General features: G+C 39.3%; 1 protein-coding gene across 6 annotated transcripts in view; it reads left to right on the top strand.

Annotated features, from left to right (window-relative positions):
- The first annotated feature begins 261 nt into the window (after positions 1–261).
- The window catches only part of LOC126278426 (uncharacterized), a 140,424-nt gene continuing 125,007 nt past the window's right edge, over positions 262–15,678 (top strand). For 2 of the 6 annotated variants that reach the window (XM_049978542.1, XM_049978539.1), the window contains exons 1-3: positions 277–337; positions 433–493; positions 9,770–9,868. In XM_049978542.1, coding sequence (XP_049834499.1) covers positions 449–493; positions 9,770–9,868 — 144 coding nt within the window. In that variant the 5' untranslated portion in view covers positions 277–337; positions 433–448. Of the gene's footprint in view, positions 338–432; positions 494–9,737; positions 9,869–15,678 lie in introns of all 6 variants that reach the window. The other 4 variants (XM_049978540.1, XM_049978536.1, XM_049978537.1 and 1 more) reach the window with 4 other exon arrangements.

Below are 15,678 nucleotides of genomic sequence, written 5' to 3'. Positions count from 1 at the left end.
AATTGTGAGAAAGTTGAGAGATGAATAAAATAAAATGTCACTAGCGCACATAAACTTTACGAAACGCATTTCTCGTATATACTGCGCAACTGCAATGATGAATGTGTTCTGCAGTATCCTACCAGAATTCCCAAAATGCTCATAACAAATAATGTACGTGGCAAGAAAGACAGGATGAAAAATGCAGTAAAAAAAGACAGACTTACACGCCACAGAACACACGGAGTAATAAAGCGGGATCGATGATAATCTCTGCAGTAGTCACTCTCTGGTCTGAGACATTATTGTAGCTCATTTTAGTTGTTATTCTGCACACAAGATGTGAAATTCCGAAATAGTAATGCAACATATTTATTCCTAACTGAGATTCCTCATTTTAGAGATGTCAATGTAAAATTTAAGTTATTAAGCAGCATGTTTTCTCTTTTACAGAAATAAGCAGCAAAAAATGCACCAGTCCAATGACGCAAAATTAAAACAGTATTCATCTAAGGTAAGCATCCACGAGAGCATAAATATAACAGCACTTGTTCAAAGTTTCGTAAAGTAATGTCTTTCGAGAAACATTAAACAAAAATTACCACATTTCGAAGTATTAGGACATCAGAAAACAAATATATGAACAATTACATTTATTAAAAAATCTCCAAATGTTACAATGAACTAGAATAGTAATTCGTTGTTAAATACAAACTCGTCGTCCTGGTAATTTGTTATATACATAACATAATTTAAGTATAGCATTCCGACGTTAACCTATTATTTAAACTGCAGTATTTCCATCTTTAGCATCACCTTTTAGAAGCTGTATTTATTCCCTACTTTGTGCTGTCTTTGTTCTTCATAGTTTTGGCACTTGATTTTTTAAATATTGTTATTTTCAAGTATTTTATTTCTCTGTGTTCCAGTTAGTTTTCTTTCACTAAACATTTCCTTCCACATTATGCGTCAAAAACTTACTGACTTTAAACAGATGTGTGAAATTTATTATTTTCTCTTTGTGGACCATTGCTTTGAGGTTTCTCAGATCACCAGTGGTTATCAGTATATATTTATTTGTTTCTTCCCTGTTCATATGATCCTTGTCTGCTTTCTCACCACACGCATCCATCGCTTCTAAGCACCTTCCGTCTATCTTCAACAGTGTCCATCGTTCACAATCATGTAGGAACATACTCAAAATGAACGTTCCGACAAATTTTAATTCTTTTTTATACTAAACGATTTGTTTAATGGTACTTGTATTTGTTCACTGAAAGCGTGTGTAGCTGTTGGAATACTACTTCTGATTTCCAGTCCAAAGGAAACACTGATAAATTAAATTTCTTATTAAAAATGTTTATTCTCTACGTCCTCTATGTTTTAATGGTAGATTTAACAGACGCCAATATTGCTTGTATCTAGTATAATCCCTGCATCAATGCGATTCTGCCCGTTCATTGCACACACAAAAACATCTTGCTGCTCAGGAACATTACAACTTACGTTACTAAAGTATAAATGTAATGAGATGCAGCTTTTCAACAAAATAATAACCTCATTAAATTTAAAACATCAAAGCGCTTACTTTCAGTCCGTTTGCAGCCTTGCAGTGTACCCATATACACACTAATTCCGCAGGATCTATAAATATTTGCTTTGTATATTGGTTAATTTCCATATAGGGCCTGAAGAAGAAATATACATGAAATGCAATTTATTGGTCAATTACTTTTTGTTTTTCTCCTAAACGCGTGTAGAGCTGAAGTCAAATTCTCGTTTGCCATTAATGACCTGGAAAAGAACGGCCGCCGAGCTCCAAGTCTTTTTAGGTGACTCCGTTGGGCAGCTTGCGTGTCGTTGATGATGAGAACAACACAACACGCATTTCCCAAGCGGAGAAAATCTTCGGGAATCGAATCCGGGCCTGCTGCATGGCAGTCAGATTCGCTGACCACTCCGTTTAGAGGCAGGCAGATACAGAGCTGAACAGTTAATATGCTAATAAGTTGCCAACGGTGTCAGATTTGGCGCCTCTTGTGGGAAAGAAACAATTAATGGCATTTGTTGCGATAAAAGAAATCAATAACTTTGAGTTACTGTTTAGGTTATGTGGCCATTTCCCAGGTGATGGTTTGGTGGGATCTAACAGTAGAGCTTGCGAGTGAAGCAAGCAACAGTGATATATACTATCATCAGTATCGCACACTTTTGGCAGTATTTTGGAAAACGTTGCGATATCGAAGGTAGTGTTTAGGCTGTGACCGATAGAACAGTTACAATTTAACTGTATATTCTGCTTTATGGGATGTTCTACAAAATCATACATCAGCATGCCGCCCTACACCGTTAATCAAACGCAATTCTCTAACTGGTTCCACTTTTTCTGTAATCAGTTAACAATTCCCGTTGTCAATTCCTACTTTGCATATTTGTCCTAAAAATCAATTTTTCGTACCGTGTGACATGTTTTATGATTTGAACTACTGAAGATACCCCCTTAAAAACATTGGAGTTTGATATATATTCCTATTTTGCGTAAAACGTGTCACACTTTATGTTAAAAGTGATTTTTAGGACAAATATGCAAAATGGAAACTGACAACGGGAACGGTTGACTCAAAACATAAAAGGCGGAACCAGTCAGAGAACTGCGTTCGATTAATGTCATACGGCGGCGTGGTGATGTATGATGTTGTAGAACATATCATAGAGCAAAGTCGACAGTTATATTGTAACTACATACGAGGGTTGGATCTTTAATAGTGGCAACTATTTATTTACAGCTCCCACAAAATAGATACGTGTTTCAAAGTTTTACTGACCTTCAGAGTAGTCACCAGCATTGTGTATAACCCGTTGTCAGCGGTGGGGAAGTCGTAGGATAATGCAATTTTGTCATATGATATGATGGAGCCCGTGGCTGTTGTTTGAAGACAAATGTTTCAGATCGATGCTACACTGAATTAAAAAAGTACCAATGAGTGACACAGACCAACAAAATGAAATAAATATAAATAAAACAGTTGCTCATAATAATGGATATAAACCCACAATGATAGAAAAACTCCACAACAAAATGCAGACAAAAACCACAGATCCACTTCACAGCAGTCACTTCAAGCCAAATCAGTGTGCCACTCAAGCCAAACCTAAATATGCTACTCTCCCATACATAGGCCCACTTTCATACCAAATAGCAAACTTATTTAAAAAGAAGAAAAATATCACAATCATCTTTTCCACAAATAATAAAGTACAACAAAAAGTAATCCATGATGTAAATACCTCAAAGAGTCCCTACTGTAAATCAGGAATATACAAACTCAAATGTGATACATGCCCAAAATTCTACATTGGACAGACAGGCAGAAGTTTTGGAATTAGATACAAAGAACATATTGATACTCTCAGACTTGGTAACTTAAACAAATCAGCATTTGCAGCCCATATTGCTCAAGAAAACCATTCAGTGGGAAACATTGAGGACAACTTAAAAATTTTGCATCTAGCAGAAAAAAGAGCCAGTATGAATATATTAGAAGAATTAAAAATAGACACACAGAAAAACAGCACCCCAGACTATACCCTTAACGAACAAACAGAGGTAGCTGACACCCTTTTCATTAAAAATTTCGAAAAATTATTTTCCAGCCTCCAAAGCAAATAATATTAGTACACCTATCTGCAGATCAAGTAGCAAATTTATATGTTACTATAAGTCTTATGATGCTAAATATAATTAAATAATATACTATTTTACCTATACAGTTCTAAATATATATAAAACTTTATAATTAATTTAGCAATATCAACTCCAAAAAAAATCAATGTCTCTGTACTAGTGTAAAAGGCATTACAGTTGTGTAAATGAATATATGATCCTTTCCAAACGTAGGACATCATCGTCAAATGTTACGATATATCATTGCATCTGTGATACTCATATGTTTGTAAGGTCTTTGTATGTATCGAAACTTATGGTGCGTGGTAGAAATCAGTGACAAATCTTAAGTGTTCAGTTCATCTGCTGGACGAATTTTATGGAAACGAACATTCGAAACCGACGATTCACGTAAGACACAGCCAACAAAAATCTGTAACGCAACCATCTGTGTGTGGCGTGTTTATAATTACGTATTATTTATATTTTAGGACAATTAATCTGTAAAAAAACACACCACATGTCATAAAGAAAGCATGTAAACCGTCTGAGGGTGAATCACAACGATTTGAAACCGGTAACGGCAGCCTTTGAATAAAGGAACTGAAAGTAAATTTGTGGCTGGTTGCTGTCCTAACACCATCAACAGTCATAGGATACTCTTAGCAGTGCCAGTTTTGTTCACAGAGCGACACGGCCTATTACCGGACGAATTTGTAGCAGTTCTGAAGCGTATGCCGTGAAGTGTTTCCTTTATTTTAGAACTCGAGTTGAACTCACGAGGGCTTAAGTCAGGGGAGAGCAGTAGGTGGTATTGTCCTTAGCAGACCCACCAGTCAAAGAAATCAGTAACAGCTTGCACTGAACGTGCTTGAGCATTGTCCTGCAAAATGATGGTCAGGTTCTGCAGAAAGTGTCATCACTTCTGTCTCTATGCTGTTCATTTTGGAACACAACCTATGACCAGCTTAGAGACAGTGTTCTGCAGCACCTGACCATTGTGCAGGATAATGCTCAAGCACGTACAGTGCAAGCTGTTACTGATTTGTTTGACCGATGGGACTGCCAAGTGCTATACCACCTACTGCACTCCCCTGACTTAAGCCCTCGTGAGTTCAACTTGATTCCTGAACTGAAGGGAACACTTCACGGCATCCCCTTCAGAACTTCTACAAATTCGTCAGGCAATAGACCGTGCCGCTCGAACTGTCAACACAACTGGCACTGCTAAGGGTATGCTACGACTTACATATCGCTAGCAACGGGTTATACACAATGCTGGCGACTGCTTTGAAGATCTGCAAAACTTTGAAACACGTATCTATTTTTACGAGCTGTAAATAGTTGTCTCTATTAAAGTTCCAACCCTCGTATATATGTTTCTTGCAATCTGCTATTGCACCGTAGCCACGTAGGTTATTAATGAAGCACTACAGGAAGACACTCGGAGCGGAACTTGATGGTGGTAGCAAATCCAACAGAAGTCGCTAGACGTTGTATCACCTGGGACCGATATTCACTTGTCTCGTGTCACTATCAGTCTTAGACTACAGTTGAATTCTTTTATCTTGGCGGCTCACGCATGCCCGCCCAAACGCGGGAGATTGCTGCGTTGCCAGTTGCAAACGACGCACGCGCCAAGAGAAGCAGCGTCATAGTATAATATAGTTCGCTAACTTACGTTTAGGGGGGAGCGCGCAGTTTATGAAGTAAAGCCACCACGGCCGTATTAACCCCTTCGCTGCTACAGAGACGTGCTCCCCGCATTCCGCAGTGTACGCGATTTTGTAATCACTGCACTGCTCGCCTGTGCTGACACATGATGTTCCGACTGCTTTGACACACTTATCATTCGATTTCACAAAAACTATTTGGGCCAAAAATTTGAGTTTTACACATCTTCTTGACTGATACCTTCCCCCCATAAATGACTTAATTTCGTTTCGATGTTCAACGCAGTTATTGTGCAGCGTTAAATGTAGTACAGCATTACATGAAACTTTCCTTATGCACGATTTTAGTTACCACAATGTTGAGAGTGAAATGTGGACAATATACCTAAATTTCATATAAAGTTTACTGTATAATAATATCTCATTTAATTTAAGTACCAGCTAGGTGCCGTATGTAATATTGAGAAATATTCCGTCTTTCGCGACTGTAATAAAAGTTTTATTTATACCAGAGTCATTTCGCTTTTTTCTAAGAAGTCCTGTTTAAAACAAAATTGGCGAAGTACACAAAACTGAATTGTGGAATAAATAAAACATAGAAACTAAAATATATTGTCAGTGAGGCGCAGTGCGCAAAAAATTTGTGTTTGTCAAAACGGACAGCAAATACTTGCCAAAACATAGATCAGTAACCGGAAACATTGAATATGATGATGTTACCAAAGCAGCGAAGCGAAGAATTGCGTCAGACAATCAAGTAGCTCGGCAACGTAAGAGCCGAAACTCTGCTCTAAATAATACTTTTTATGCTATCGCAAAGAGTATATTTCAATATGAATAGTAAAACAGCGACTGTGGAAGAGAATATATACAAACAAAACAGATAACATGAATATTGTATGAGTGCCTCTTCATTGTTTGTAATTACTGTGAAAAGAAATATTGGAGGACAAAATTAGGAAAACCGAAACTAATTATGATAATAATGAAGAGACAAAGAACTAGAATTTGCAAAAAAAATACATTCAAACGAATACAATTCATGAAGTAAGACACTTCAGTATTGTTTTTAAATAAACAAACTAGTAACCCGAACAACGTTTGAATTCAGAATTTTTCACTTAGTAGTCTAGCACGTTAACCATTACGCTAACGCAGCTTGTGATTTAAATATTCTCCAGAAGGACTATGAAAGACAACGCACAATATCAACAAACACTGTTGGTATGACTATGAATTATTCACGTTTCGTCGAAGTAAAATAGGAAATAAACAATTACCGCTGTTCTTTATTGCGAAAAAGCGGTTCGTGAGAGTGATACAAACACCTTTCCTTGCTATCGCCTGAATTAGGAGGCTTATTGCTTGTTTGGTTTAATTAATATGAAGCAACTGGTATAAAGATTGTTTTTTCCAAACTTTCTATGAAGGAAAGTCTGCTATCAAGACATTGCTTTTGTTCAGTTACTTTATTTATGACTGAAAGTTTCTAAAACTGAAGCCACTCGTCTGTGCTCTGCATTGCAGTCGAGCTCTGGCAACGTTGTTCTCTGTTCATTGGCTGACCGTGTTTTGTGACGTCAGATGCGCAGATCGAACCTAAACTCTGCCACCATCGGAAATGATGCGCACTATAGCCTACAATGCGGAGTGTACTGGCATTGTTGTCGCTGTTCTGTGTGTCCTCCGGTGCCTTGACTTCTGTTTCGTGGCTCGTTAACTCAGCATGCCCCATATTCTTATTTATTCATAGGCAGACGATATGCTAAACTCATTGCTGTTTCATAACGAAGTCAGGCTAGGTTGGTAGCGGCAGAAAGTCGATTTAGTGCTTTAGATTTGTATCGATTCAGATGAGTCCCAGCTGCCACTGGGCCGAGTGGTGTCTTCCAGGAATGCAGGAAAAATACATACCTTTTAATGAACTCAGAATCGTCTAATACTCTATTTTAATCAGTCACATGTGACCGTTTTAAACTTAACAGAGGTCAAATTTACCATTGCCTAAGGTATTTCTGCTCTCTCCAGTCACCATGTTACGAATAAGCTCTTGCATAAATTACTTTCTTAGTGTTTACCAATTGGGCTGTTACCGATATTCCAGATTTGACTTCATTATGTAGAGTATGAATATTATTTATTATTTCGCCACACATTGTTATACCAATGACAAGAGTTGATTGAGAAAATCTCCTATTTTCCTGGCGGGTATCTCTTCTAGTAAAGTGGCCGTTTTTTACAAATTTGTATATTTTACTTTATTGTTTAACGCTTTCGCCTGCTACCCTTTGTTGAATACTGCCTAGTCTCGAATATGGGGTGTCTAGGAAATCTGCTTTCGGTGATGACTAGACAACATTCAAACAACTCGTATTAATGAGTTTTTATTACCAAAGGAAAAACTACTATACTTAATTTTGTATTAAACAGATGTGTCTTTTACGAAGTTCAAGTACGTGATGATTGCAATCCAAATCCAAGTATGAACCACAATTGTCGTCTGGCACATCGAATTTTCAAATAAGAAACGGTAATAGACTTTGGCAACGTCTTCGACAGCAACCACTTTTCGACGGGTGAACAACTCGTCAGTTTCAAGGCGTAGAGACGACAGTTCGCTTTTCGTCACAACTACGTCATTTAGGCACCAAAAGACATGGTATGCAGAGGGGCAACACACACAGTAAACATCTATCACCACCACACAACCAATGATAATCAGCGTCACACATTAGCAACATTTAACATAAAACAGGTGAAAAAGTGGCGACATTTTCGTCCCTCCGTTTTTTTGATCAGGGAGAGAGCATTGTTTCCGCCAGAAATGAATCAAAAGCCTCCTTCTCTATTTATGATACCACTTTCGCGTTTAATCGCAACAGCTACCGTAATAATAAAGTACTATCGCAGCCACTGGAAGCTCACACCAAGATCCAAGCAGTTTTGATATGCCATCTGCGATCGCGTTTTTGCTCAGTTGTTGTAAGCGTGTGTGAAGCTTACGCTCTACTTAGAGGTGCTGACCGATGTCTGACATGTCACAACTGCACTTGACGCGGTAGACATCAGCCTAATGTCATCGAAGAACACCCTTTACATAAAGAGTAAGAGTCACGCACGCTTACAATGGCCTAGAAAATTTGCAAGCGTATTAGTTAGCTTGTGTGGTGGAGCCAGTGTCGTCCTGGTTATTGTAAGCCCTGCCTACCAGGTATTTAATTTGCCATATGCGGTAATATGTTGTTCCATTTCTGCCTTGATAGTGTCAGGTCGTTCACCTGTCGAAATACTGGTGTCTGCATTCCAGTACTTTATTCGCACTATCCAGTAACCCGTAGGGGAAGTGGAGCAACTAAAGCAACTGAGAAAATATTTTCTCTAATGTGAAGCGCGGACCTACCTAGAGTGCCTCTAACTTAAACTGGAGCCCTGCTTGCTGACGGTTCATACTTTTCACAGTCGCAGCGATAAGGGTGTATTTACAGAATCTTCTGAATCCCTGACATTCATCCTCAGAATGGATGATCAGAAAGTTTCCACCAGATACTATCTGCGAATTCCTTTAGTAAAAAGCTCTTTTAAAAAATACAGATGAGTATGAATGTTCCAAATAATTGCCCCTGCAGACTACGAGTTCTTTAATTCTGAGAACAGATCTATATGAGCGAACCAAGGACCGTCTGAATGTAAAAAGTAAGCGTTTCCCTAGAGAGATAGTGAATGGGTACAAGTCCTTTGACGTGCTCCCCTATAAGGTAGGTGAGCATGAACATGCAGTCAGAGATCACGACGCAGTAGGTTTCACCCAGTTGAGCTTATCACATATTCCACAACAGTACAGTTACCTTTAACATTATTTGCCTGAAAAGACTGCTCCTCAACAAATCAATATAATATTTTATATTTGGCTGGTCTCAGCAAAGAGACAATTTTTTTGGTTTATCAGTCATCAGATTGGCTGTGGCCCATCACCTCGCCTGTGACAATCTCTTCATCTCAGAGTAGTACGTATTTACACCCAGTTTCCTCAAATATTCAGCCAAGATTTTGGGAATGTGAGCTTCGCTCATTTATACCTTTCTAATTCTAATCAAGCAAACGTATGATGGGTTTCCTTTCAGCTATCTTCATATTTTTGTTTCCTTCACGTTTTCGGTATGGAACATTTATGATATTCCTGATGTTGTTCTGTAACTTTTAGTAATATAATTTCTATTTCTTTTATCTACATTACAATGTAATCTATGTACGGACGCTTGTGGCAGTATTGCAAAATTTTCTCTAAAATAAAAACAAAGAATAGACATCGGCTTTCCGTATCTTGCAGAAGACATTTTAATTAGTTTATATTAAGTGCATAACATAATGATACTAGTTGACTGAAAGTTATTGATGCTCGATGTTGTTTCCGGTTGACGCAGAGGAGTGGCTGAGGTTTGTGTCGCGTGTTCAGCAGGCCAGTGCTCCAGGAGGGGACGAGGGGTCCCCAGCCGCCGCCATGTTGCAAGCCTTCCTTAGAGATCTGCAGCAGCAGCGACGACCGACGACGCAGGTTAGTCCGTCGACGTGCATTAGTGTTTTTAATATCGAGTTTAATAACGCCTCCTTATTTATTTCTTATTTTTAGGACTTATTCATTAACTGTGTTTATGTTAGGGTTGTAGAAAAATATCCGCTACCAGTCACACATCTTCAGATGTTTATACATTCATTTACATGTTTGTACTGTTGGAGATCACTATATAAATACAAAAAAAATTTGCTGCTGAGTACAGAAATACAAGTGGGACAATTGTAAGTGGTAAGGCAGCATTTGACGAAAATATATCTGTACTTACAAAACGATGAAGCACCATTATTACAGTTATTCTGTGATGATAGTTTTGCCACTTAATTACACACTTATGGTCATTTTCACGTCCATATTACACTATTATGATGTGCACTCGTGAAATACACTATGTTTACATACAAACATGTGGGCTGTGCTCAAAGAACTTAGATGTAGCAGATGTAAAGATGTTGCTGGTTTCTGGTTGAGCAACATCTTTACATTTGCTACACCTAGTTCTTTGACCGCAACCCACGTTTGTATGTAAACATAGCGTATTTCACGAGTGCACGTCATAATTGTGTAATATGGATCTATACCTGATATATGGACGTTAAAATGACCATAAGTGTGTAACTAAGTGGCAAAACTATCATCACAGCATAACTGTAATAATGGTGCTTCATCTTTTTGTAAGTACAGATATATTTTCGTCAAATGTTGCCTTACTACTTACAATTGTCCCACTTGTATTTGTGTAGTCACCGGCAAATACTTTTTTTGTATTTATACAGTGATATCAAACAGTACAAACATCTAAATGAAGGTATAAACACCTGAAGATGGGTTCGAGCCCGAAACCGGTCGTGTGACGAATAAACAACCTTTTATTGTGACTGGTAGCTGATATTTTTCTACAACCCAATAAAGGAACAGTCACGGAGTTCGACAGCATCCACTATGGATAAAATTCATTTGTGTTTATGTTGGTCAAGCACTTGAGAATTTATATAGCAGTTCCTACGAGCCAGGATGTGGCCACTTCCCCAGAAAAATCACTACCACTAGCAGCGCTTCTTCCTAATTGCTGTTGTTAAATTTCGAATTAGGATAAATATTGTGTAAGTCTGCAGGATTTTCTCGCTTTTGTCTTTGATGGTGAAATCCTCTTGTTATTGATGGTAAAATCTTCTAAGTTGCTAGGCCGTGCCGTGTTCCTCTTTAATATCTTGTACATTATCGACTATTCGAACCATCTGCTGTGATCTTCTTCAGGATGTTCTAGTTTCACGGTTAGCTGAACACTAGCCATGAACACCAGAGGAATTTGAGTTATGTCCCAACAGAGGGGTCGAAACGTCGATCGTGTAGAAGAACTTAAAGAGGATGTGCACGGTCTAACAAATAGAGAACAGATGTTATCATCATTGTCCTCAGTGGACATTTGACATCCCCTCCTTCTCCATATTTCTCCATGCATCAGTTTTCCTCTAGATGCATCAATTTAGTCTTTAATTTTTCCTAATTTTGTCTACCCACCTTCTATTAGTCGTCTTCTCATGCAGCTTGGAATCCACCAAGGTACTTTGTTGGGCCATTAACGGCCAATTGTCCCGGATACCAGCTTCGCACACTTCCATCTCATTTTCAATACGGCCTCGAAAGCGTATATACTCTTACAGCCTGTTTCATAATTAGTTTATTTGAATTTATTGTGTTCCTGTCTCTTCCTAGTAAACCCATACAAGCACCTGTCCATTACATGCAGGAGAGCCATCAGTCGGCGAATAGTTCTCCCAGTTACAGGTGCTTGTCTTGCTACCAACAGTTAACATACGTTTCATATTTGATAGTACACACTACGTGCCCTAGACCTGGTATGCCGCTGATGAACACAATTTTTGTCTCGGAAACGCGAGCACAAGTAGTTGTTATTGCAGCTTGGCTGAACTGTTGCTTATGCCTATTTCTGCTTGTACGTAGCACCTCTCCGACTGACTGTTTGGTGATACTTGGGTCGCCGCCTGCGAGTTTTAAATTCCTACAGCGGCTGGTTTTCAGTGGCTCATGGTATAATTGATTGCATTCACGGGATTGTCTTGCAGCCCTTTTGTTCCCATTTGGTACCTCACCATAAAATATGTTTCTCGACATATATTGATATTTCGTTCGTACCATACGTGCTGTCTTCTTCTGCCGGTTATTCAGCAGAATGGTTTCAGTAGTTAGATATGAATGCGTAAAGTTGCAACACTTATGTGGTAGTGAACCTGAGATATTTAACCGAGCTAAGTCTCGTTCTACATGTAAGACGATATGCATCATGTTTACAACCCTGCTGTGTGATATGATTACATGACCAGCAGTTCATAAGTACTATAAGGCACTGTCACAAGTTTCAATTGGAGTCATCACTGAGAAACTGGCACTACCGATGTTTATTTTGACCGGAAAGTAGTGATAATGTGTGTGTGCTTGGAAAAACGTAAGAACACTGTCGCATTGTGTAGGAAAGGTCTGTGTAATATACATTGTATTTATTTGCAACTATCAGTTTTATATCCAGAAAAAGAAGACAAGTCAGTTTATTACTATAATATCAACAATGATCCGCAGTATTCAATATTATATACAATGAAGTGCCAATGAAACTGTCATAGACATGCATATTCAAACACAGAGATAAGTAAACAGGCAGAATACGGCGCTGCGGTCGACAACGCATATATAAGACAACAATTGTCTGACGCATTCGTTAGATTGGTTACTGTTCTACAACGGCAAGTTATCAGCATTTAAGTGAGTTTTAGCATAGTGTTATAGACGGCGCACGAGCAATGGGACTCAGCATCTCTGAGGTAGCGACGAAATGGGCATTGTCCTGAAGACCCATTTCACGAGTGTACCTTTGAATATCATAAATCCGGTAAAACATCAAATCTCAGACATTGCTGCGGGCGGAAAAAGATCCTGCAAGAACGGGACCAACGACGACAGAAGAGAATCATTCAATGTGACAGAAGTGCAACCCTTCCGCTGACTGCTGCAGATTTCTGTTCTGGACCATCGACAAGTGTCAACGTGCAAACAATTCAACTAAACATCATCAATATGGGTTTTCGGAGTCGCAAGCCACTCGTGTTCTCTTGATGACTGCACAACACAGAGCTTTACGCCTCGCCTGGGCCCGTCACAGGTCTGTTGATGGTTGGAGAAATTTTGCCTGGTCGGACGAGTCTCGTTTCAAATTGTATCGAGCGGATAGACGTGTACGGGTATGCAGAAAACCTCATGAATCCATGTTCGCGGCATGTCAGCAGAGGACTATTCAAGTTGGTGGAGGCTCTGGGATGGTGTGAGGCGTGTGCAGTTGGATTGATACGGGACCCCTGATTCATCTGTATACTCCTTTGACAGCCAGCCTGCCTGACCACCTGCATCTATTCATGTCCATTGTGCATTCCCACCGACCTGGGAAGTTCCAGCAGGACTATGCGGCGCCCCACAGTTCCAGAATTGCTACAGAGTGGCTCCAAGAACACTTAACCGAGCTTAAACATATCCACTGGCCACCAGACTGGCCAGACATGAACATTACTGAGCATCTCTGGGATGCCTTGCAACGTGCTGTTCAGAAGATATCTCCATCCCCTGGTACTCTTACGGATTTAAGGACAGCCCTGCGGAATTCATGGTGTCAGTTCCCTCCAGCACTACGTCAGACACTTGTCGACTCCATGGCATGTCGTGTTGGGCTACTTCTGCGTGATGGGGGCCCTACTCAATGTTAGGCAAGTATACCAGCTTCTTTGACTCTTCAGTGTATTACTGTGCTACATATAGCGTGTCGGTCACGACGGGGGAATCATTTATAGGAAATGTCAGTTTACTATTATTTCTCTGATATAGATGTTTCAGTTTCAATCAAGCTCTGAGAACACATGAAAACGACGAATACAATGATGACGTGTATGCCAGCAGTCAGATTTCACAAGCTGCCCTCTCCCCACTAATACTTGTGATAATGTGTCTGATGAGCATTCAGACGATCAAAATATTACAAATTTGGAGAATCTGCACAGAAGTCAGTTGAGAAGTGAAACACAAGAAGAAATGAACCCACTGCAACTGTGGGAGCAACAGGAGAAATGGTGGTGACATGGGAGGGCTGGCAGGATAAAAATGGTGATGCAAAGAGAAATCTAATAATGAATGGTCTCAACAATATTATGTGCCAACAATAAAAACCCTCCTCAAAAATGGTTTGGTTACGTGTTTGATGATGATATTGTCGACATCATCGTCACATTCACAAACCAATATACCACCAAACGTAATAGACTGGGTGCTGTGCCTTCAAGTTAAATAAGATCAATTATTACAGCACTTGTACTCAGCAATTATATTGGAATGCCGAGGCAGGATATGTACTGGGAAACAAGATCACACTCCCATAATAATCATATTGCTGGGGTCTTTCCCGCGGTTCATAATGTATAGTTTACACTTATGTCACAATAATAGTCAGAGAGATACCCTAAGGTGAATCATTAATTTGGCATGCTCAACAGACGACTGCATGAAAATGCACATCTTCAAGGAAAACATAACGTTGAAGAAACGTTGATGTCTATCTTCGGTAAACGTGGGTGCAAGCAGTTCATTACACGAAAAAAATACGGTACAGAGATAAAATTGGGAATGGAACTACAAGTACTGCACAGACTGTTTGGATTGTTCCTTATCAAGGTTCAAGCAGTACTCTACATGAGAACTACAATGACTTGGGCTTAGTAGCAAGTGTCGCTGTTGAGTATGTTTAAGTGGTACTGAGTTCGAGGAAATACTCTTGGCACCTGTATTTTGATAATTACTTTATCTCATTTCCCCTCCTTACTGAACAGGGTGATAAATGAATTCAAGATACAGCGACAATTAGAGGAGATCGGAACTTAAGATGCCAGTAATCTCCTCGAAGATCCATTGACTTCGAAGCAATACAATGGTAGCAGGACGGAATGACACTAGTGCGCTCACAGTAACTTCCAAATCTAAAGGTAATAAGAAACTGGATCATCTTGAATTTCGTCGCCGTATCGTGACGTTTGTTGTGGAAGGTAATGCCCAAATACGCAAGTCTAAAGAGAGCCCATCAGAGATTATCAAGATTTTAGATTAGACAGAATAGATTAGTGAGTGACTGGCCAAATCACATGAACTCGCTGCAGGCTCTGTCATACAAAAACCACAAGATGTGTAATATGCGATGTTGTATTTTATGACATATCAAACAAAGTAATTCTTTGTACAGGTGTTTGATCTATTGTTAACTGCAATTAACTTCGAAATGTTGTGAATTGCACTGTGTGTGTCCAATATAACATGGTTATAATATTTGGTAAACTTACTACTTACTACTTCATCCATACAAGACACATTATTAATGACATAATAATTAGTTTTTAAACACAAAATTAGGTTTGATATGTTCTACAGGGATGTGATAAGTCATGGCATACCTCCTAATACGTGACGGACTGCTTTTGACCGGCAAAGTGCAGCATCTGCACATGGCTTGTACCGAACATGTCATTAGAAGTCCCCTACAGAAACATTGAGCATGTTGCCTCTACAGCCGTCTATAATTGCAAAGCGTTGCAAGTGCAGAATTTTGTACACGAACTGCTTCTCGATTGTAACTTCCTGGCAGATTAAAACTGTGTGCCGGACCGAGACTCGAACTCGGCACCGTAGCCTTTTATGGACAAGTGCTCTACAATATGAGCTACCCAAGCACGACTCACGCCCCG

Source organism: Schistocerca gregaria, chromosome 6 (assembly GCF_023897955.1).
Source record: "Schistocerca gregaria isolate iqSchGreg1 chromosome 6, iqSchGreg1.2, whole genome shotgun sequence".
Classification (NCBI taxonomy): Eukaryota; Metazoa; Arthropoda; class Insecta; order Orthoptera; family Acrididae; genus Schistocerca; species Schistocerca gregaria.
This window is presented reverse-complemented; position numbering and strand designations above follow the sequence as displayed.